At 41.0% G+C, this 25,613-nt stretch overlaps 1 protein-coding gene across 2 annotated transcripts in view; it reads left to right on the top strand.

The window, feature by feature from the left end:
* LOC140736854 (diencephalon/mesencephalon homeobox protein 1-like) overlaps nucleotides 1-25,613 on the top strand; it is a 60,218-nt gene that overhangs the window by 23,992 nt on the left and 10,613 nt on the right. For both annotated transcript variants that reach the window (XM_073062849.1, XM_073062848.1), the window contains exons 2-4: nucleotides 14,520-14,685; nucleotides 21,148-21,326; nucleotides 22,657-23,011. In XM_073062849.1, the coding sequence (XP_072918950.1) occupies nucleotides 14,532-14,685; nucleotides 21,148-21,326; nucleotides 22,657-23,011 (688 nt within the window). In that variant the 5' untranslated portion in view covers nucleotides 14,520-14,531. The remainder of the gene's footprint in view (nucleotides 1-14,519; nucleotides 14,686-21,147; nucleotides 21,327-22,656; nucleotides 23,012-25,613) is intronic.

Consider the following 25,613-nt stretch of genomic DNA (forward strand, 5'->3'; position numbering starts at 1 on the left):
TTGATCTCTCATCAACGATTCAGAACTAAAGGTTAACTTGCTGGTTGAGTTTGTGGTAAGCAAGGCGAATGCAATGTTAGCATTCATTGTGAGAGGCCTGGGATCTAAAAGCAAGGAGGTAATGCTGAGACTTTATAAGGTATTGGTCAGACAGTACTTGGAGTATAGTGAAGATTTTTGGGCCCAGATGTGCTGGCATTGGAGAGGTTCCAGAGGAGTTCACAAGAATGATTCTGGGAATGAAAGGGTTAAAGTATGAGGAGCATTTAATGGCTCTGGGCCTGTACTCAATGGAGTTTAGAAGAATGGGGGGGGGGGGGATCTCATTGAAAGCTATTGAATATTGAAAAGTCTAGATAAAGTGGGTGTGGAGAGGATATTTCCTGTGGTGGGGGAGTCTTGGACCAGAGCACAGAGCCTCAGAGGGTCATCCATTTAGAATAGAGAGGAGGAGGAATTTCTTTAGCCAGAGGGTGGTGAATCTGTGGAATTGATTGCCACTGACGGCTGAGGAAGCTCTCAATGGGTATATAGTAAGTGGATGTTGATAGGTTCTTAACTAGTCAGGGCAACAAAGGTTATGGGAAAAATGCAGGAATACGGGGTTGAGAGGGATAATAAATCAGCCATGATTTAATGGTGGAGCAGATTCAATGGGCTGAATGGCCTAATTCTGCTCCTATGCCTTATGGTGACACCTCTTGTAGATACAGCATTTATATAGTTGAGTTTCTGGTTGTTGGTGACCTCTAGGTTATTATTACAGGGGTCTTAGCGATTGTAATGCTTTTGAATGACAAGGGTAGGGACTTAGCCTCTTTAGAAATGGTCATTGCATGCACCTTTGTGGTATAAATGTTACTTGTATCCTTTCACATTTTGGCTGAAACAGCTAATGTTTGAGCCTAGGATATTGCCCGGGGATGAATGACATCTGATCATAATGACCTCTGACCGTTGATCATAACCTCAATCCTTTGTGCAAGTTATGATTGCAGTCACTGGAGTGTTTCTCCTTGAAGCCCCTTGATGACTTTAGTTTTATCATGGTGTCCTTGATGTCACCCTCAGTCAAATGCTGCCGCGATGTAATTGTCATCTTATTTAGAATTCGGTTCTTTGGTCTTGGGCTGTAGGTTCCTATATTTAAACCCAATGATTAACAGGGAAGTGATATATTTCCAGGTAAGCGTTGCATGGCTCTTGTTGGGGAATCTGCAGCGTGGAGTGTAGTAAATTACCTGCTGGCCTTATCTTCCTGGGTGACTAAGTTTGCAGTTTGAGAATTGTTATTAAGGAAGACTTGGTGAAATGTCGTACTGCATTTTATGGATCATACTTTCTTGCAGCTATGGTACATTAGAGGTGGAACTGATGTTAATCATGTGAGCTGCTAAATCCTGAATGATGTTTATTCCAAGTGCTACCGAAGTTGCTGTCTTCCAAGCGGGTGATGTGTGTTCTGCAGCCTCCTGATATGTGCCTTCTAGGTGGTGGAAAAGGAGGAGCTGAGCTTCTTTCCGCAGAATATCCAGCTGCTGAACTTCTCTTAAGGCAATCACATTGACATGGCTGGGGATCCAATTGAGTTTGGTCAGTCATGTCACTTAGAAGGTAGTTTGTAACAGTACTATAATGGTAGACTTTCATTTCTTCAGGCTGGTCATTATCTACAATGTATTAAAAAACACAACTCACAGTACTGTCCATAAAACATTGACTTCTATTGTAAATCTAAACAATCAGTAGTACAAAGGTCCAAAGGTACATTTATTATCAAAGTATGCAGGCAGTATACATCTATGAGATTTGACTTCTCTATATAGCCACAGAACAAAGAAAACCACGGAAGCCATTCAAAGAGAAATAAATCACGCAAACAGCAACAAGAACAACAACCCCCCCCCCCATACAAAAGAATTGTGCAAACAGCAGCAAGGATATCAAACCCCAAACCCCCTACCTCCCCCCCCACGCGAAAAAGCAAACGAATCATGCAAACTGCAAACAGAAAGAATGGGCAAAATGCAGAATAGAAAAACATAAAACGGAAGAAGTCCAATTTGAACCAAAGTCCACGCGTAAACCGCAGAACTTCGGCAACATCCTGCATCAGCATCAAAGGAAAGAACACTCGAATGCAGAGGCCTTCCCTTGGCAGCAGCGAGAGAGAGATCCATCACAAACAGACACCTTAAGAGTAATGTGAATATTACTCGTCCTTTAACAGCTCATGGCCTAGGTTTATGTGTGACACTTGTTGTTTGTGATATATGTTGCCGACTTGGATGTGGATGCAGGAGACATAATTTGTAAGAGTCTGGATGACACAAAAGAAAAACCGCAGGAGACTCAGCAGACATGGGAAATTCAGAGCAACACGTACAAAACACTGGAGGAACTCAGCAGATCAGGCAATATCTGTGGAGTGGAATAAATGGTTAATATTCTGGGCTGAGCCCCTTCATCTGGAGTAGAAAGCTAAGAAGGAAGGGAAAAGTACAAGATGACAATAGGTGAAGCCAGTTGAGGTGGAAGGTTGCTGGTGGGGCATAGGGGATGAAGTGAGAAGGAGGTGATAGGTGGAAGAAGTAAAGGGACGATGAAGAAGGAATCTGATAGGAGAAGAGTGTGGACCATGGGTGAAGGGAAAGAGGAGAGGCAGCAGAGGGAGATGGTGGGTAGGTAAGGAGAAGAGAAGGGATGAGAGGAGAACCGGAATAGGAAATGGAAAAAAAAGGAGAGAAGGGGAGGGGGAAGAAATTACTGTAAGTTAGAGAAATCGATGTTCATGCCTTCAGGTTAGAGGTTAACCAGACAGAATATGAGGCGCTGCTCCTCCAACCTGAGTGTGACCTCATCGTGACAGTAGAACGTCAGAATGAGAATGGGAAGTAGAATTAAAATGGGTGGCCACTGGGAAAAGCCTCCTTTTGGGGTGGACGGAGAAGAAGGTGCTCAATGAAGTGGTCCCTCAATCTATGCTGGGTCTTGCCGATGGCATTGTGGATAATGAGGAATGTTACCCAAGATCACAATAAGAAACAGGTCATCCCCAGGTAGTGAATGGGTTCTGTTTTTATAGATTTACTCCTAAAGTCGTAAAATGCACAAAAATCATTTGATATGGTAACCATACCTCCAAAGTATTGTGGTGAATGACATCAAAAGCACATCAGACTGATAAGAAAGAAAATTTACTAAAATAATCCCTGAATGAGTTGATGCTTCTTGAGATTACCTTGAGCTTCATAGGAATGATGAAAAGGACCAAAGGTGGAGAAGTTATAGAGGGGTACAGAGTTAAAGTGGGAAGCATCTGAAAGATCAAAGTCACCCTTGTAGACTCAGTTAACGGGGTCTGCAAAGTCCAGATGAAGGATCTCAACCCAAACTGTCATTTCTCTCTATGTCTACTGCCTGACCTGCTAAATTCATCCAGCCATTTGCTCTTTAGCTCCAGATTCCAGCATCCACACTCTCCACTACCTCCATTTCTGCAAAATTGTCACTGGTAGCATTTTGACAACATATTCCAGCACATGATGGATGAGAAGTCTTTGGCTGACTTCGAGTTGTTCTACATTTTACAGAGAGGACATGCGTGGAATTTTCCACACTGTCAGTTTTGTAACCACACAGGAACAATTAGGCTGGAAGCAAAGCAAGGTCTGGAACGCAAATCTTCACCATAACAATTGAGATGTGTGTGGCTGTTCGGTCCTTTGTTGTGATTGTTGCTCTCATTTGCTCCTTGACATCACATGTATTAAAATCAGCTAGTGACTGGCTATGGTGATGGTGGCAACCTCAGAAGGAGGTCAAGATAGGTCATCCTCTTGGCAGGTGTGGCTGAAGATGGTTGGAAACAAATGAGTCTTGCCTCTTCTATTAAGAACATCGGATATTCTTTTCACTTAACCTTTCAAAGTTCAAAGTAAATTTATTATTGAAGTATGCATATGTCACTATATAATGCCTTGAAGTTCATTTTCTTGTGGGCATTTCCAGGAAAATAAAGAAATACAATAGAATTTATGAAAAACTATAGATAACTAAGATGAACAAACATTTAATGTGCAAAAGTAGACAAATCATACAAATAACAAAAAAGTAAATAAATAATACTCAGAACATGAAAGTCCTTGAAAGTGAGTCTATAGGTTGTGGAATTAGTTCATTGTTGAGGTAAGTGAAGTTATCCACACTGGTTCAGGTGCCTGGTGGTTGTAGTGTGTAGTAACTGTTCCTGAATCAAGTAGTGTGGAACCTGAGGCTCCTGGACCTTCTGCCCAATGGCAGAAGTGAGAAGAGATCAGCACCCAGATGATGGAGGTCCCTGATGACGGGTGCTGATTTCTGCTGGCAGCACTCTTTGTAAATGTGCTCAGTGATGGGGAGAGTTTTGCCTGCGATCGACTGGGCTGCATCCACCACTTCTTGTAGACTTCTCTGATCCTAACCATTGGTATTTCCAAACCAGGCTGTGATGCAACTACTCTGAACTGTGTATCTATAAGCAAGCATGGATCGTCCACAAAGAATTGGCAATATTTTCTGTTGTAAGTTAAAATATTGGTAGAATTCAAAGCAGCATTAAATTTAAAAAGGCAAGTTCCGGCACCAACAATTTAACACAAAGCAGAAAATCTCACGTGGAACTTTATGCAAACAGGATCAATGCCACACTGCATTTAGCTGAGCCAATAAAACCCTCCCTGATCTCCTTGCTCATGGACTGCCACTGGATATTATGCTATGGCAACTGAACAACAACGGGAGAGTCATGTTTCCCGCTGGCCCTAACTGAAACCCATCAATACTGCCACTGGGCGAGTGCAACATATTTGGCTGCTTAATGAAATATAAAGATTATTTTAAGCACTGTAAGCAGAATTCGACAGCCTGAAAAACAGAGCCTGCACTTGACAAATGCATTTGTAATTTAAAAAATGCTGTATAGGTTCTTTTCTATAATTGATTTATGTATTTTTTAAAAAGGAACTTAAAAATGAGCAAGAACTGCTTAGTATCAGTGAACATTGTAACAAATACTAGTAAACCCTGAAGCTACAGTCGCAGCAAAGCTTTCTGATGTCCAACATTGCAACTCTTTTCAAGGAGATTTATTTCCTACCACATTAGCTGATTTATTGTAAATTGGAGAGAGCCGCCAGCTTTAGCATGAGAGTGCTGGACTCCCAGCTAAGACAGAGCACTAGCTTGAATTAGTGATGCATTAGCAATTTGTTCAACAAACATATCTTTATGTTCTGTTAATATTATTCATGCCTCATTTGTATATTGAGCATGATTGTGGGAAACGCTAAATCAGCATGATGGTATTTTCTTATTTTTGACTGTTTTAGTAAAACTGATTGCTTCTAACTCTTGCTTTCATCTTGTTAAGTTTTATCTGGGTATCAAACATTTCCTTGGTTGAGAAATCTGGCTAGCACTTCTCCTGCAATGGTTTGTAAGTGGCCAGGAAGAGTTCCATGAGGAAGCACCCGGGAATACTTGCAAACTGCATGATCTCACATGTAGAGTAATAACAAAACTGGAGCTGAATCCCACCAGCGTAATATATAGAACGCCAAAGCAAGAAAATGAAAATAAAAATAACACTTAATAGTTTCTTAAAATCAAGTTTGACTGAGTCTCTGATCAATGAATAGTGATGATAAAATGCTCTTGGGGAGATCTTTAGCCTCGTTCAAACTTTTCACTGAGGGCATAGCTTACTACTTGAACTAATTTGTGAATTTGTATAGATAATTAGCAAAGGTATAATGTATGTATATTTATATCCCAAGGTCACTCAGTTAAGCAACACTCACCAAGGCCCTGCTGTTCACAGTATATGTTCTGCCCTGATTTAACTTCCCAGAATGCATCCCTTCACACTTGTCTGGAATAATTTCTGTCTGCCATTTCCTTGCTCACTGTCCCAGTTGATCTAGATCTTGTTGTCACTTTAGACAACTGTCTTCATGTCCTCTACCCCACTCATTGTTGGGTCATATATGAACTTACTAGCCATGCCATCTATATTTTCACCTAAATCATTAATATTTAGGACAAACAACAAGAAAAGCAGCAACAAGCCCTGCAGCACACCACCGGCCATGGGTGTGGAAAGCAACCAATCAGTACCACCCTCTGCCTCCTACCAGCAAGCCAATTTTGTACCCATTTAACTAGCTCACCACCAATCCTATGCGATCTAATCTTCAGGCCAGCCTGCCATGTGAGACCTAGACAAAAGCCTCACTAAAGTCCATGTGGGTCATGTCCACTATACTCTTCTCATCTTTTTTGCCACCCCTTCAAAAACCTCAAATTCTTGAGATATGATCTCCCATACACAAAGTCATGCTGATTATCCCTAATCAGTCCTGGCCTTTTCAACTACAAGTAAATCCTGTCTCTCGGAATCCTTTCCAAGAAATTTTCCACCATAAGACTCATTAGCTGTAGTTCCCCCAGCTAGGAGAACTTCTTAAATAAAGATGCATAATTTATCTTCCTGACTTCTGGTACCTCACCTGTGGCTAACCAAGTTGCAAAAATACCTACTAGGGCCCCAGCAATCTTCTCTTTTGCCTTCTAGTCAGGCCTCAGAGAATTATCTACCATCATCTACTTGAAGATCTCCTAAGTCCTCCTCCTTTGCAATATAGATACACTCCAGGGTATCCCTTTTCCCTCCCTTGAACTCACTTACATGCTTTTCTCTATAGTAAACAAAAATGGGCCGCTTTTCTTGTTATTTGTCTAAAATATTAATGATTTAGATGAAAATATAGATGGCATGTTTAGTAAGTTCACACAATGGACATGACGAAAGTTGCCTAAAGTTACAACAAGATCTAGACTCTTAAGAGGACCTATTCGCTCTATCGCAACTCATTTACTTTCAATATGCTTAAAGAATACTTTAGGATTCTCCTTTATCTTGTATGCCTGGGATGGTTCATTGTTCTTTTGACGTAAGCGTATTCCTTTATCTCTTATACCTGTCAAGGGACTAGTTTGATGCTACCTAACATTTACATTTTTTCCTAGCCAAACCCTTAACGTCCATCATTAACCACAGTTTCCTAATTCCACCCTCTTCACTCCAACAGGAACGTGCTGGCCCTGAACTCTTGTTACATCACTTTTAAAATCCTCCCACTTGCCAGATATCCTTTTATTTGCAAACAGCCTCTCCCAATGAACTTTTGAGATATCCTGTCTGATGCCACTGAAACTATCCTTCCAGTTCATGGTTTTATCTTGAGAACCTGTCCTATCTTTATTTCCCAAAAATATCTTGAAACTAATGGAATTATAGACACTGGTCCCGAAGAGCTCCCTGGCTAATCATCAATGAGTTGCCATGCTTCTTTTCCCAAGATGGTGTTGAGAATAGCCCTTCTCTAGTAGGGTCATCTCCTTCAGTAAGGAGGTACAGAGCCTTATGTCCCCCACCACCGGACTCAGGAACAGGATTTTTCCTTCAGCCATCAGGCTCCTGAAACTGCATGAATAACGTCATTCACCTCAACACTGAACGGATTCCACAACCAATGAACCCACTTTCAAGGATTTCACAACTTATGTTCTCAGAATTAATTAGTTACTTATTTATTAATTAGTTATTGTTTTTGTATTTGCAAAGTTTGCCTCCTATTGCGCATTGCCTGCTTGTCATTCACTGTGTATAGTTTTTCATTGATTCTACTTTATTTCTTTGTGAATGCCTGCAAGAAAATGAATCTCAGAGTAGTATATGATGACATTTACATACTTTAATAACAAATGTACTTTAAACTTTGAATCATCTTCGAGGATTAGGGTTGTTTTCTTTGGAGAAGGTGAGAAAGTGATGCACAAAATCATGATTGTCTCAGAGTTAAAAGAATAAAACTATCCCCATAAGCAGACCCTCAAAGTGTGAACTTGGTGTGGTCTCTTGATGCAGAGAGTTGCTATTATCTGGAACATGCACTCTGAAAGTTTGATGGATTCTATTGTAGGTTTCAAAAGGAAACCGGATAAATAGATGAAGTTGAAAACATTTTCAGGACTAGGATAAAAGAAGGGGTATTGAACTGATTGCAGAGCTTTCCAAGGGACTTGTTGAACGAGCTGACACCCTTTCATATTGTAATTATTCTATAAATATTTCAGATTCATGTCAGTAAATCTTTGGCCTTTAAATTAGATTCGAGCAGTGCCATATCACCAAGGCTAGGGATTGTTCTAAACTTGTCTTTAATACCTTCAGATAATTCAGATAAGATTAATGTGACTTGTTAAAATTATTTCAGTAAATGGGATTATAAATTATTTTCCAAACTAGCTTTTATCCTTTCAGTAAAGAAAAGGATCTTTCATGTGTGGCATCCACTAAACTGGAAGTCAGTGATGTTCTTTGTCTGCAATTGCTGTACGTTGGTATGCTGTTCAGGACAAATAGATATTATGCTGATCATTGAACTACCCTTGTTAACTGTAAAGGCTCTCTTAATAAGTGAAGAAAGTAATTATTTTTAAAACCATTGTTACTAAAACCAAATGTATCCTTTGAATTATTATTAAACTCCAAATGTTATAAATAAACAATATTTGTAACAACAGATGTTGTCAATTACTTCTTCTTGTGAACAAATATTTTAACATTAGGGGCAAATGCTAACGATACCCTCTGACTTTATGTCCAGCAATTCCTCCTGTTTTACTCCTCCACTAACAATTTTTTGTGGTTTGGACATAATTGCAAGGGAACCAAGACAATAAATGAATTTGTGGTATCACTGACTTTAACTCGATGATGCACTGGTACTGTAAACAAAAAGCCTCGTATAGAGAAGACAGCATCCGTATATACCCATATATACCATCTGAGCAATATTTCATTATTAAAGGCAAATAATCAAGGTTAAAAGAAAAGCAAGTTTCATAATAGTTTGGAAAAATCTGTAATCATTTTGGTATTTACATCTGAGTAATATCCTAACATAATCAGATACATACTAACCACACATCTACAAGCTTAGAAACAAGCAGAGGGATTCTTCAGTAAGGAAGCAACATATTCTGCTTTCAGAGTCAATAGATTCTATAGTAAAGCTATTATAGATATCAATGAAATGGAATTTTATGGGCTCCCATTTGGACTGATTGAAAATCAAAAATACTTTGGCAAGATTATTTATAAATTAATACCTAATGCAGTAAATTTGAATTTTCAAACAGGGGAATATTTAACTTATGTGTGCCACATACAGCCACCTAACTCTGGAAATCTGGCCTAATAAGTTTATGTAAATCAATCCTATTTTATGCAATTATTTACCAGACTTTGGAGTTCTCCTATTTAGAATCTGAAAACAGTTTACGTGCTCAAGATCTGTATTATAGACATCTTGCTGAGCATGTGAACTTAAATCTTATAAGCAACCTCTCTGTTGCTCCAGATTCTGCCATGGAAAGGCTTGAAAAGATCAGGTTGCACACTTCTGAAAGGATAATTTCATAGTTAAATTAAGTTGATGCATGAGAAAATAATTCAATGGGAAGAGGATGGCATGCATTTGATGCAAGATACAGTACGTTGAATATTATAAGAATTATTAACTAATGTCAGGTTTGGCAAAGAACAGCAGAGATTCTTTAGGAATGGATCTTGTGGGAAATGAAAGTTAATACTTGTTGAGTAAAGGATGCCATCTGACAGCAGAGTTCAGACAGGAAAGCTGTGGGGGTGGTGGTGGGAGTGTCACTGATTCAGCCATCACTGCTTCACAGTGCTTAGAAAGGTAAAAAAAAAGGATGGCAAGCAATCTCCAGAAATGCTCCCTGCAATCCGTATATTAAACAACAGAAGCAATTTTCAAAAATTAAAACACTAAATCTCCAACATCCCTGTACAAAAGAACTATACACCTTCCGATCTAAACAACTACCACCCAGTGGCACTGATGCCAACCGTCACAAAGTGCTCTGAACGGCTGGTAAAGGCACGCATCAAAAACTCCATCCCTTCCACACTGGACTCCCCCCAATATGCTTACTAACAGAACCGTTCTATGACAGGTGCCATAGCATTTTTCATGCACCTGGCCCTGACACACCTAGAAATCAAGGATACTTAAGTCAGAATGCTGCTTCTGTATTTCAGTTTGCCATTCAGTACTCTTGTTCCAACCCCTCGGTCTAAATAAACCACTGCGCAACTGGGTGTTGGACATCCTAAGCAACACACTTCAGATAGTCAGGATACACAACCACTCCTCCCACCCCATCATCCTCAACACGATTGCCTTCCAGGGATGAGTGCTGAGCCCACTGCTGTACACTCTGCTCACACACGAGTACATGGCCAAACATCTGAGTAATTACATTGTCCGGTTCATCAATGAGACAACTGTGGTGTGGTTTCATCACTGATAATGATTAAGACAGCCTACAGAGAGTAGGTGGAAGAGCTCAAGGCCTGATGGCGGGCAAATAACCTCTTCTTCAATGTCAACAAGACAAAGGAGATGGTTATCGACTTCAGGCGAACTTGCACTCACACCCCTCTTTACATCAGCGGCATAGCAGTGGAAACTGCAAGCAGTTTCAAACTCACGGTAGTGCACATCTTGCACAACCCGTCACCGTCCCAGAACACGTCCCACACAGTCAAGAAAGCTCACCAATACCTCTACTTTCTGAGGAGATTGAAGAGAGCTGGACTTTGCAAACTAATGGCCATGACCCTCCACAGATGTGCAGCAGAAAGCATCCTAACATGCTGCATCATTCATTGTCACAACCGCTGACTGACACAGAGTCTGGGTGCCCTTGCAGGAGGGCTGCTGAAAGGGGTCAGGAACCACGCTCGTGACAATGCACATTCCAGCCAATTAGGATTTCTTTGTGGTTATACTTAACTCCCTTCCTTTTGTTTTAGTCTTGCTGAGTCTTGACCGAAGTTTAACGGTACTGCACCATGCTTACCTTAGTGCACATTCTGTGAAAGAAGAATGCAATTTAGATTGACACTGTAAAGGAGCGGTATTAATTTTGCCTTAAGTTACAACTTCTGGCCCACAGTGACTGTGTTACATTTTTGCTTGAGAGTTGTATTTAGTGGCCCTGTTGGCAGAGCATTTGTTATTTTTCCTTTTGTTCTGTACCGTTCTTATTATAACTTTGTGAACTGTTCACAACTGCTGCGAACTGCTGCGTCTCTCCCTCAGCACATGGCCAGCACCAAAGAGCATGTTATACACAAGTCGTCCAAACTGCCCAAAACATCACCAGCACCAGCCTACCTGTGATCAAGCACGAAGGATCCCACCCACCCTGCTCATGGACTGTTTGTCTCACTCCCATCAGGAGGAGGTTGTGTAGCATCAATACCAGGACCACCAGACTCAAAAACAGTTACTTGCCCCAAACAATAAAGCAGATCAACACCTCCACCTACTAGCCCATCCCAGACCACTACTTTATTATTTCCTGTCAGTCACCTTATGTACACACATTCCTGTATCTAGCATCACTTTATGTACATATAATAAATCTATGCATATAAGTTATCTTATGTATTTAAAGTATATTTTTTAAATCTTTATCTTAATGTGTTTTTCTAATATGCTGCATCAGATCTGGAGTTACAATATTTACACTTGTCTATTGGAAATAACATGAAGCAATCTTGAATTTTGAAGTAATTATTAAAAATAAAGTAATAAATGTTCTTGTCTTTTTACTAGGTTATTCATCTGGTTACCGCGTCCAAATTCACTCACTGGGCTGCCACCAGAAAGTTGATTTAAGAAGAGCAGTAAAATTTTTAAGCACATTATTTTAGTTGCTCAACAATGATGCAGCTCTGTTTACGTCATGTGAAATACAACGACGTTGGCTTTGCTGGTTTTGACTGCAATTCAGAGTTCATTTATATAATTGCTTAAATTTAGTGCAGCAGTTAGCATGACACTATTACAGTTCGGGGCATTGTAGCTTGGAGTTCAATTCCAATGTTGTCTGTAAGAAGTTTGGACACCCATCCTGTGAAATGTGTGGTTTTCCTCTGGATACTCTGGTTTCCTCCAATAATCCAAAGATGTGCCAGTTAGTAGGTTAATTGATTATTGTAAATTGTCCTGGAATTAGGCTAGGGTTAAATAGATGAGTTGCTGGTCAGTGTAGCTCATTGCACAGGAAGAGCCTGTTCTACATTGCATCTCCAAATATATTAAAAAAATTATACTGTTCAACATCTTCTCAAAACGATTCAAGTATTGCATAAATTTAAATCACATCGAAAGATATTACTACACTCAGTTCAGATACAAGGTGTTGACCTGAAACATTGACCATCCCTTTGCCTCCACAGATGCTGTTTGACCCAATGAGTTCTTCCAACACTTTATTTTCTGCTCCGGATTCCAGCATCTACAGTCATGTGTCTCTCTTTTGCTGATTTGTATCTGCTTTCATTTGTGTGAATTTCCTCCCTCTGGCATTAGTTACTGTCAGAGTTACTGAAGTCAGATACCAAAAGTTTTTTCATTTATATAGATGAGAGTTGATAATGGGCCTCTGGAAAATGATGCTGGTGAGGTAGTAAAGGGGGACAAAGAAATGGCAGATGAACTTAATGGGTATTTTGCATCAGTCTTCACTGTGGAAGACACTAGCAGAATGCCAGAGGTCCATGAGTCTTAGGGAGCAGGAGTCAGTGCCATTGCTATTACAAAGGAGAAAGTACTAGGCAAAGTGAAAACTCTTAAGATGGATAAGTCACCTGGATTTAACAGGTGGACTACACCCCAGATTCTTGAGAGAGGTTGCTGAAGAGATAACGGATGCATTGGTCATGATTTTTCAAAAATCACTTGATTCTGGCATGGTCCCGGAGAATTGGAAGATTGAAAATGCCTCTCCACTCTTTAAGAAGGGAGGAAGACAAAAGAAAGGAAATTATAGGCAAGTTAACCGAACGTCAGTGTTTGGAAAAGTGTTGGAGTCTGTTATGGAGGATGAGGTTTCGGGGTACTTGAAGACTAATGATAAAATAAATTAAAGTCAGCATGGTTTCTGTAAAGGGAAGTCTTCCCTGACAAATTGGTTAGAGTTCTTTGAGGAAGTAACAAGCAGGGTGGACCAAGGACATCATCTACTTGAATTTTCAGAAGACATTGATGAGGTGCCACACATGAGGCTGCTTAATAAGATAAAATCCTATGGCATTGCGAGAAAGATATTGGCATGGATAGAGGAATGGCTGACAGGCAGCAGGAATAAAGGAAACCTTTTCTGGTTGGCTGCCAGTGACTAGTGGTGTTCCTCGGGGTCAGTATTGGGACTGCTACTTTTTACATTGTTTGTCAATGACTTGGATAATGGAATTAATGTTTTTGTGGCAAAGCTTGCGGATGATACGAAGATAGGTGGAAGGGTAGGTAGTGCTGAGGAAGCAATCCGATTGCAGCAGGACTTAGATAAATTGGAAGAATGGGCAAAAAAGTGGAAGATGGAAAACAGTGTTGGGAATGTATGATAATGCATTTTGGTATAAGGAACCTCAGTGCAGACTATTATCTAAGTAGGGTGAAGATTCAAACATCAAAGGCACAGAGGGACTTAGAAGCCGTCACAGGACTCCCAGAAAGTTAATTTACAGGTTGAGTCTGCGGTAAAGAAGGCAAATGCAATGTTGACATTCATTTCAAGGGGAATAGAATATTAAAAAAGGAGATAATGCCGAGGCTTTAAAAGGTACTAGTCAGGCCGCACTTGCAGTATTGTCAACAGTTTTGGGCCCTATATCTCAGAAAGGATATGTTGTCATTGGAGAGAGTCCAGAGGAGGTTCATGAGAATCATTCTGGGAATGAAGGGGTTAACATCTGAGAAGTGTTTGGCAGCTTTGGGCCTGTACTCACTGGAATTTAGAAGAATGTGGGGGGTGGGGGGGAATCTCATTGAAACCTATTGATTGTTATGGTGGATGTGGAGAGGATGTTTCCTATGGTGGGGGCATCTAGAACTTGAGGGCACAGCCTCAAAATGGACATACAACTTTTTAGAGCAGAGATAAGGAGGTTTTTTTTAGCCAGACAGTAGTGAATCTGTAGACTGCTCTGCCACAAACTGCAGTGGAAGCCAAGTCCATGGGTATATTTAAGGTGAAAGTTGATCTTTTCCTGATCAGTCAGGGCATCAAAGGATATGGTGAGAAGGCAGGTGTATGGGGTTGAGTGGGATTGGGGATCAGCCATGATGGAATGGCGGAGCAGACTCGATGGGCTGAATGGCCTAATTCTGCTCCTATGTCTAACAGTCTTATGTTGAACAGTGTTATATAAAAATAAATATGAAAATATCTTGAGGATCGCATTTTTATTAAATCACATCACATTTTGAGTGTTATATCATATAAACCAGGCAATAATAAAACATCGGTAACTAAATATGGTTTAAAATTCTGACCATTCACTAAAGTGTGTTTCTCTTTGCTGTTTCTCCCAGAGACTGGCAGCCATGCAGCATTATGGGGTCAATGGTTATTCCCTTCATGCCATGAACTCTCTGAGTGCCATGTATAATCTTCACCAGCAGGCAGCACAACAAGCACAGCATGCCCCTGACTACAGACCGTCTGTTCATGCACTGACTCTGGCAGAGAGGCTGGCTGGTAAGATACTTATGTCAGTTCCTTTAAACTTTAAATTGCTCTTGCGACCGCTCCGTGTTCAAAAGCTCAGTGCAAAATGACGACGTTTGCAAATGATTAGCACTGGCAAGAGGATCAGGAGTGGCATGATTGCACGGAAAAGGGCGCAGAGAAGATAGGAGAGGCAGCACAGTCACGTGGTTAATAAAGCTGCTTATATCTCCAGTAACTTGTGTTCAGTCCTGATCTTGCACACTTGCCCTGTGATTACACGTTTCCTTCAATGTCCTAAAGACCTGCAGCTTGGTGGCTACCTGGCCACTGGCAATTGCCCCATTATGGAAGTGAGTGGTAAAATGTGAGGGAGGTTGACGAGAGTGTGTGTGGTGTGTGTGGGGTGGAATTAAATGCATTCAGTGTAAGATTAATATAAGTGGGAACTTGACAGTCATTGTAAATCTCTGACACAAGAGTCCATCTCTCTATGACTCGATGTGCTTGCCAAGGATAGCAGATGTTAAATCATTCTCACAGAAATATTCCTAGCAAAGGAGCCAGAAAGGTACAACTTTTTAAAACATTGGTTAGGCCACAGATGAGTACCGAGTTCTGACCTCTATACCATAGGAAGGTCATGATTGCACTGAAAAGGCCACAGAAGATTGGCCAGGATGTTACCCTATAATTTAATTTTGAGGAGATATGGAGAAGGTTGTCTTTGTTTTGCTTGTAATGGAGGAGGTTAAGGACAACCTGATAGAAGTGTATCTGAAATATGGGAAGTATGGATTGGTTAAAAGGTTGGAAGCTCTTCCCCATAGCAGAGGGATCTAAAAGTAAAGGGATTAAAAGGTTTAGAAATGCACCTGAAGAATTCTTTCACCCAGAGAGTGGGTGTGATCGGGAATGCACTGCCTGAGTGGGTGGTAGAGGTAAGCATTCTCACAATATTTTACAGGACCACGTGGATCCCCAGAGCAAAGAATGCCACAGGCCAAGTACTACCTATCAGGATTGGTTCTTAATGGTCAGCATTGATTTGGAGGGCTTGTGGGCCAGTATCTATGATGTATGACTCTTTGATGCATCAATATAAAGAAAGCACAGATGGCCAGAGAAACCTAGAAAAGATAAATATAAAATCTATATGTGACTAAATATTAACAATTTTCTGTAATAGCAAAGAACAGAACAAAAACAAAACCAATAGTCTTAACGCAGTCAACATGCCCATTGAACATGGACTAACAATCAACATCATCAGTAGACACTAAACAATAGAATGTTGAAAATACCAAAGCTGCAGATTACTGCTAGCCGAAGAAGTTGTAAGGAAGTTGAACAGAGTGCTGGCCAGACAGCCTTTGTTCCAGTTAAGAACAGGATCCTTTGGAAATACTAAAGCTTTTAATGTAATTCAGAGTGTAGGCATAAACTGACTGAAGAATGAGGGGAGCAAATTAAGCTTTACAGATGAAGAGGCATCTGAAAGATTATCTAATGGAGATATCGAATATAATTGAGAGAATTTTTCAACCTATGGGGCAGACACATTATCAACATAGATGAGAAATGGAATGTCTTTTAAACTACTTTAATACAAAAAGGAAGCCATGTATATCCCCAGAGTCAATTGCATTTGGTAAAGCAAAAGTCAAAATGTCTAACCAATCAAGTGCAAAATCAAATCAGGCTTAAACAGAAAACTTCTGTAGACTAAAGCAAAACAGTCCTCCAAACAACGTAGATGGGTATTAAGTTTCATTGAAGTAAATGCTATCATGACAGCCAAAAGATCAATGTTGAATATTTCTTGAATAAGTTTGGAGTGAGCTGTTATCATCTAGAATGTGCAGCCTGTAGGTTTGATAGATTCAATTGTAGGTTTCAATTGTTAACTAGATAAATATTTTAAGATTAAAACAACTGCAAGACTATGAAAAGATAAGAGAAACTGTTGAGCTAACTGGCTTCCTTTCATAATGTAATGGTTCCATGAATGCTTAAGATTTTTACAGTATCTCTTTCGACATTAAATTAGATTCCTGCTGTGCCGTGGAGAATTTGTCTCCCACACAATAAAAGAGTCTCTAATAATGCAAGGGAAAGTTCACTGTAAAGTTGGAAATGTCAAAGAGCATTTGGATATTGTTTTGAAAAAGGTAAGTCTGAAATGGATCAGGCTGGATCCCCAATTATGATCACTTGCAGGGATATCAGACATTATCTATATTGCGTCTAGAAAAGTAAGGGATATGATTACCAAATGGTTGTAATTTTTGAGGAAGTTACTATGTTGGTGGACTGAACATATCCAGATGTGTGGTTGGATTGTTAAATGACAAGCTGCCACAAGAAAAGACTACCCACAATTATAGAAACCACTTTGTGAGTGGTGATGAGGATGAAGGCTTTCTTAAACTGAGGGAAGCAAGGTGCTAACGAACTGATGCAGTGGGTGCAAACTCATTGCAAGTGGCGTGTTTTCCAGGCACTTGTGGATATTGCAGCACAGTAAAGTGTTGAATAATGTATCTCCTGATGTTTATGTGTACTGGAACAGAAAATGTTCAAAATAGTCAGCGGGTCAGGCAAGATTCAAGGTTCAAGATTCATTTTCTCATCAAATAATGTATAAATTATACGACCTTGAGGTTGGCCTGCTCACGGGTAGCCACAAAGCAAGAAACCTGAAAGAACCTAATTAAAGAAAAAAGAATTTTGAAAAATAAAAGACCAACACTCGATGCACAGGAGGAAAAAAATACAAATCATGCAAACAATTGAAGCGAGCAAAAGCGTTCTGAAATAAAATTGAGTCCTCAGATTTGAATGCCGGAACAGCCCAGACTAGGTCAGTTCATATTAGCAGGCACAGAGCACAGCAACCAGGGCAGTCATCACAGCCTCAGCCCATGGAGATGACCGTGACAGCATCTGTGGAAAGAGATTTAATAGTTTCAGTTAATGTATTTTGTTTTAATTCCCCATATTGTCAGATCAGAAATGGTTTGCTTTTTATTATCTTTCCAAATTGGACTGGAATGTTTGGCCTGTTTTTATTTGACTATTCATGTTCAGTAGAATGCACCCCAGATGACGATACCTTTTGTGCCATGACGGTATGGAGTAGGGGTAATGGACCTGCTAGTATTTTCCGTTTGATCAATTATGCAGAACGGAAAAGGCAACCCCATAATATTGTTTTGTTATCTAGCAAGGAGAACAAAATCAGCCACACTTGTACATGAATGAAACTGTGCTGATAGGATTTTCCAGCCATTATTAAGTTGAGCTTTTTGTGAATTACTGTTTGAGTTGAATGCTTTGAGGCTGTGAAACAATAGCGGTAATTTTAATTTTCAGAGGTGCTTACAAATGATTCAGAGAAAATGGCACCTGATTTTCTTTGAAATGACTTTAAGTTTGAAGATGACAAAATTTGACGAGGGTTCCTTTGGCAGCTGGATTGGAAATGAAGTGACATTAGAATGTAAAAGAGAGGTGAGAGTGGATATCACACAGCTGGAAAACAATGCTAGAGAGTTAGTAACAGGGGACAATGAAACAACAGATAAACTGAATATGTATTTTGCATCAGTCTCGACTATGGAAGACACCAGCAGTATGGTGGAAGTTCCAGGTGTCAGATGGTATAAACTAGAAAGAATATTCTTGGAAACTGGAAGGTCTGAAGGTAGATAAGTCACCTGGACCAGATGGTGTACACCCCGGAGTTCTGAAAGAGGTGGCTGAAGAGATCATGGAGGCATTAGTAATGACCTTTCAAGAATCACTAGATTCTGGAATGGTTCCGGTTGACTGCAAATGTCACTCCACGCATCCAAAAGGGAAAGAAGCAGAAGAAAGGAAATTATAGGCCAGTTAGTCTGACCTCAGTGGCGGGGAAGATGTTGGAGTCGATTATTAAGTATGAGGTCTCAGGGTACTTGCAGGCACGTGATAAAATAGGCCATAGTCAGCATGGTTTCCTCAAGGGAAAATCTCACCTGACAAATCTGTTGGAATTCTTTGAAGAAGTAACACTCAGGATAGACAAAGAAAAATTGGTTGATGTAGTATACTTAGATTTTCAGAAGGCCTTTGGCAAGGTGCCACACATGAGGCTGCTTAACAAGTTACGAGCCCATGGTATTACAGGAAAGATTCTAGCATGGATAAAACAGTTGCTGATTGGCAAGAGGTCAAGAGTGGGAATAAAAGGAGCCTTTTCTGACTGGCTGCCAGTGATTCTTTTTACATTAAATGTTAATGATTTGGATGATGGACTTGATGGCTTTGTTGCAAAGTTTGCAGTCCAAGACCAGAGTGCACAGCCTCAGAATAGAGAGGCATCCTTTAGAACAGAGTTTAGGAGGAATTTCTATGGCCAGAGTAGTGAATCTGTGGAATTCTTTGCCACAGGCAGATGTGGAGGCCAAGTCTTTATGTATATTTACTCAGAGGCTGATAGGTTCTTGATTGTTCAAGACATAAAGAGATACAGAGAGAAGGCAGGAGACTGGGGCTGAGAGGAAAATTGGATGAGCCATGATGAAATGACAGAGGAGACTCGAAGAGCCAAAAGGCCCAATTCTGTTCCTATACCTTATAGTCTTATGATCTTATAGAGGCAGAAACCAGTGGAACCGATATTAGTGCTCAGAATTAAACTGGATTGTGATCTAACTGAATCAAGCTGACATAAATAAACAGTTGGACTTACAGGGCTAGCAACACAAGTACAAAAACAAAGTGAGGAAAAACTGTCATCAACATCTCTCTGCTCCTATATCTTATAGTCTTATATTGATGGAGAGGCCAATATCAGGGAGCAGCCTAGGACAACTCTAGATTGAAATGGGAGGAGGAAGAAATCCCATTACTAAAGCTGCTTTGGCCATAATGAAGTAGGTAAGAATAAGACCAAACAGGGAGAAATCTTCCAGCTGAGCAATGTTTATGCTGCATTAGAGGAAGATGATGTACTCAACATTGCTGAAAGTTGAGAGATGTTATTGTGTATGTCTATCTCTTCAGCTATCAAGAGGGTGCTACTTTGCTCAGAACGATGCCACCTTTTTTTATTATCAAACAAACCAGGTGTAGACTAGACATAACACAGCAAATGATATTGGGTGACTTAGACTCTATAGCATTATGTATTATAAATAATTAGTATTCAACTGTAAAAGTGTACATTCAGCTCTGTGTTTAATGGGGAGATGTTTGCAACTATAGGCATAATGAATAAACAAGAGATCAAGGAGAAAGAGGGGAAATAATGCAATACATATAAATGGATTGAATCAGGATAACAAAAGACCTATCTACTCCTTACAGATTACTAGAGTTGAACAAAGAGAGGGAAGAATAGTGTTCAGGGAAGCTAACAATGCTGTTTCTTTACAGAGTGACCTATTTGTATACTATAAAGTATGAATATGAAAAAAAAATAGGCCAAAGTTCCATTGGCAGTAGATATGTAGTATCTATTAAGGAACAATCATGCCACGAAGTAAAAAAAGCAACACTGAAGTTGTACAAATGAGCTTGAATAAGGTTGTCCCCAATTAATCAGGATTCCCTCAGGATCCTATTTTTCTTGCTGCTAGATGTTAAAAAAATCCATGGCATCATCTAAAGGAAAGTATGGATTTCTTCCCATCTTGTGACCATAATTTTCCATTGACAACGTTCCCCAAAAATGGTGAACAAATGGCCTCCTCACCTCATTACAGATCATCCTGGAAGGCAAAGATATTTGTTATGCATGTTAATGAAACAGTTATAAAGACCCACTGCTCTATACACGATTAGATCACAATGAAGATGAGAGGACTGGGAAATCTACATTCAACAAATCCTTCCTTCTCTTAGGTAAACTTAGGTAAACTAATGGACATTCTTACCCTGACCATTTCCTTTGGATCTTAGCCTCATAGAGTTGTACACCATAGAAACAGGGGCTAATCAAACCATTTTGTCAATCTATACTAATCCCAATAATACTAGAATAATCTGTCGATATGACACACAGTTACTACTTACAGCTGAAAAGCTTCAAACCCTGATATGCTGAACTTTTCTCAAACACAAAATGGTTGTTGTTGAGTAGCTTTGGAGACTACAATGTTTTAATGGAAAGGTCTTCTGCTACTAGGGCTCAGTCCATTTCAGGTCAAAAATCATTCACCTTCATCAACAGATTGAGGGTAAACCCCTGCACAAGTCGAGTGAATTTGGAAGAAGACACTGCCACTTAGACAGACCCTGGAAAAGTTACAGGAAATACTATATTTAAAGGGTTGGACACAAAAGGAACCTTGTATCAGTCCACCTGGGAAGGTGCAGAGGTCCCTTGACACGAAGAGATGAAGGCAGGTATAGGGATATCAATAATATGAACATTTGTTAAAATCATGCCTCTCCCAATAATTAAACTATTTGTGTTTTTATTTTCCAACGGCTGTGCATTTCAAGATATTATCCTCGAGGCAAGGTACGGCTCCCAGCACCGTAAGCAGCGTCGTAGTCGGACAGCCTTCACCGCCCAGCAACTGGAGGCACTGGAGAAGACCTTCCAGAAAACGCATTATCCGGACGTGGTGATGAGGGAGCGGTTGGCCATGTGCACGAACCTACCTGAAGCTAGGGTGCAGGTAATGCCGTTCTATTTCTACGGTTGTGTCTCCTGGTGTTCAGATACTTAGTCACAGTCTTTTCATTTTCACTGTCCTTAAATTTACCAACATAAGAAGTAGGATCAATAGATCCCTGGGTTCTTCATCAACAACATTGTGGCAATACTGTCCGAATAATTCCTGGTTCCTTTACTATCCAGTAATTCATCCAATTCAATAATGCTTCCAGGGTGGAGAGTTTCAAGGGTTTACCTCCCTTGGAGAGAAGAAAATTCTCCTGATTTCAGTTCCTATTTTAAAATATGTTTTCATTGGTATTGGTTTATTGTCATCACATGTACAAAGATACAGTGAAAAGCTTGTCTTGCATACTGTTTATACAGGGACAGCAAAGACGTACCTGTTGGTATGGTAGTTGGTCATTGTAAATTGTCCCCAGAGGAGGATTACCTCGGGGAATGGCTCGAAGGGCCGGAAGGGCCTACTCCTTCAATGTATCTCAATAAATAAATAAAATTAAACTATTAAACCACGTATTGAGATAAAATAAGGCAAAGCAATACCAATGCAGAATAAAGTGTAAACGCATGGAAGAGAGTGCAGAGCAAGTAAACGATAAAGTGCAAGATCATATTGTGAGGCCAATCGTCCATCTTATCGCACTAGGGGCCCTTTCAAATATTTGATAACAACGGGATAGAAGTTGCCCTTGGAGCCTGCTGCTTTCAGGATTAAGTTTCTTCTGCCGAATGGGATAGGGGAAAAATAGAATTACCGGACTGGGTGTGGTCCTTTATTATGCCGGCTGCTTTACTGGTAGCGAGAGGTACTGTCCAGACAGAGTCCATAGAGGGGAGGCTGGTTCTTCAGATGTGCCGAACAGTGTCCGCAGTTCTCTGCAGCTTCTTGCGGTCAGATGCAGAGCAGTTGCCATACCGAGCCGCTAAGCATCCAGGCTGAATACTTTCAAAAAGACTGCTAAGGGTCGACGACGACAATGTCACTGTTCATGCCACAATTTCTAGTTTGGGTTATGGAGATCGGTGGAGTGGTAAAGGAGTCATTCGAACATAGAATATAGCACAGGAACAGGCCATTCGGCCCACAATGATATGCCGACTTTTTCCATGGGTATCCATTTCCCTCCAGAATCCCAGTACATTCCCGTTCCTATCTTTCTCGTTCAAAGTTCAAAGTAAATTTATTACCAAAGTATGCATAATAAATTGAACCTTGAGATTCATTTTCTTCAGATACAATTTCCACTTCGGGGTAGAGCTGAGCTGTTAACAGCAAGCTGAATAGTCTATAAATTCTATAAAAGTTTGACTATTCCTGTCCCTTTTAGGTATGGTTTAAAAACAGGCGCGCTAAATTTCGCAAGAAGCAGCGCAGTCTGCAGAAGGAGCAGCTGCAGAAACAGAAAGAGGCCGAGCTGAGCCACGACGGAACAAAATCCGACAAACCAGCCACAGAAACCCAGAGCTGCTCAGAAGTCAGCGAGCCACACAGTGCTGGCGGCGAGCCGATTAACATCGAGCTAAATGTCACCTCGGCCGAGCAGTCAGACAGTGAATCATCGGCAGAGGAGCAGATGGAGAGGGAACGAGAGTTTAAAACCCCGACAGAGGAACTCAGGCAGGACAAGGGCTGCAGTCCCGAGAGCAAGGCAGCGGCCTGTAAGCGCGGGAGCCCCAAATCAGGTAAAAGGACCGTAACTGCCTAATCGTGATTTAAACTGCGCGACAGATTTAAACCCCTCTGGGGGAGGGGCGGGGAATGAGAAGGAAATGCCTCATCTTTCCATCTATTTCCAAGTCAAAGCTTCTCAATTTGTAGCGTATGACAACTGAACTTAAGTATCTGGAGTAGGCTTTGGTTTGAAATTAATCTTCCTCGTTATCCCGCTCACCATGTTTGGCTCTCAACATTTCCCAGTCTGCAAATGGTGGTTGCAGATTGCCCGCTGTTCAATTCAGATCCACTCGGACTCCAGTCCAGAGATTGCTTAGTCCTTCGACCTGCTCAGAGATGGACTGCTTTTTAAAACAATTCTTATTCTCCTGACTAGGTCTAATCTGTTCAGAAGTGGGATAGATTCCCCACTCGGGGGTCAAGCTCTTGTGCAGAGGTGACTACATTCCGATTCCCAATCCGTTTGTCATTTAAAACCACCAGAGTTCCTGACAATAGAATTTATATAGACTGTGCTCTCAAATTTGCACATTCCTTCATAAATGCCAAATTTCTCCAAACTTTTTTCATTGCTTAAAATATTCGGGATTCTAGAAACCGAAGCCTCTTCTCCGATCAAATTCGGATCGACGTCGGATCCCAACCACTGGGATCTGGAGAGAGTTCCAGCATAACCCTATTCATTCAATAGTACAATTGGTCGAACAAACGAACTATGCGCAGAGTGATGTTTCTGCGGTTTAGTATTTGCTGTTCAATCAAATATAACGTGCAAAAAAAAAACAATTGTCTCCTGCAGAACGGGTATGCATTCAGGTCTGTATGCCTATAAAAGTCGGAAAAGGTCAGTTCTTGAGATTGGTAGCAAAGGATGATTGGGAAGGAAAACATTTCCACCGATCCACCAGTTTTTCATCTAGATTAGCCGAAGAGCCGTGAGGGAGAATAAAAGTGTTTTACTTCACCTCCGAAGTGTGAAAACTAGTTCGTTTGGCTTTCAGTTGCTGCGTATCCATAGGACCACACGACCGTAAGACGTAGGATCAGAATTAGGCCATTCCGCCCATCGAGTTGTCCCCGCCATTCGATCATGGCTGATTTATTTCCCCTGTCAACCCCATTCTCCTGCCCTTCCCCCGTAATCTTTGAACCCCTTACAAATCAAGAGCATATCAACTTTCCCTTTAATGATTCCATAGCCTCGCCACCTTCTGGCTAAAGAGTTTATTCCTCATCTCTATTCTACTCTGAGACTGTGTCCTCTGGTCCTAGGCTCTCCCACTACTGAAAACATCCTCTCCACATCCACTCCATCGAGGTCTTTCAGTATCCGGTAGAGTTTAATAAGATCCCTCCTCATTCTTCTAAACACTAGGCCCATGTCTTGCGGCCTCCTTGTGAGATAGATGTCTTGGCTCGAGATTGAGGACAGCCATGTAAAAAAAGCACGTTGATGACTGGCCTACTTCGGTGTGACCCGGTTAGCCTCGTCGACTGCAGTCTGCGACTCCAGCCCGCACCCTCCGTTGGTCTCTCCGCCAGCTCGAGTCTGAAGAGCTCGGCACTTTAATAGTTCGAAATTCCCGTTAATGAAGTGGAAGTCTGAGAAGTTTGGATGGGATTTTCCGCTCAACCTCTCGGCGTCGGTGTCACGTTGGTTTTGATCAGATAAAGATCTTATTTCCAATGATTAGTTTTCTGACAGCTCATCAGGTTTCGAATGCAGACGAGTGAAGCCAGGGGCTGTCAGTACTGATGAGTTCTTTGTTTGGGTGCAAGCTATGTGATTTTTGTGCTTTCCAGGTGCGTTTAGCAATGCAGGGTTTGAATTAATTGCGCCTCACCGGAGACTTGAAAGTAAAACAAGCCAAAACTCTGGATGATCTTTGATATAGGCTTCAGTGGCAATCTTTCCGGACAACCATGATTTTGCCCGCATATGCCAACACTGCAGCATTCAGTACCTCGGTCCCATGGCTCTCATTCCCTAATCAATAACCCCACTCTCACGCACACTTTTAGTCAGTTCTGCCGTATCAAGGACGGCTTGATGCTTCTCCAGTTTTATGGGCTCGCCGTTGACTAGTAAGGTTACAGAAGGAACTGTAGACTTTTCAGCAGAGAAGCCAAAGGAGACGAGAGGGTAACTTGGAGATATGTCTTACATCCTCCACTGTTCGCGCAGTACTTCGCTCCCTGCTGCACGAACGCCAGATGTTCAATATCATTCCCACTGCGTTTTCTCCACTTGGTGCAGGGATTCGCTGGATTTCGCGGAAATGTTCACATCATCGTGGAGGTTTAGAAACCATTCTTGTACGCGTTTGTCTGCTCAGTGATGCATTCCCTTACCAGAGCTCCCTCCAAGAGGACCACAACTTCGTCGTAGGGTTTGGAGGCTTGGCCCGGAGAGCTATGTTGGCTGGAGTCAGGGCTTTATAGACAATAGACAATAGGTGCAGAAGTAGACCATTCGGCCCTTCGAGCCTGCACCGCCATTTTGAGATCATGGCTGATCAATTCCTATCAATTCCCGGTTCCTGCCTTGTCCCCATATCCCTTGATTCCCCTATCCATAAGATACCTATCTAGCTCCTTCTTGAAAGCATC

This window comes from Hemitrygon akajei, chromosome 12 (genome assembly GCF_048418815.1).
Source record: "Hemitrygon akajei chromosome 12, sHemAka1.3, whole genome shotgun sequence".
NCBI classification, from domain to species: domain Eukaryota; kingdom Metazoa; phylum Chordata; class Chondrichthyes; order Myliobatiformes; family Dasyatidae; genus Hemitrygon; species Hemitrygon akajei.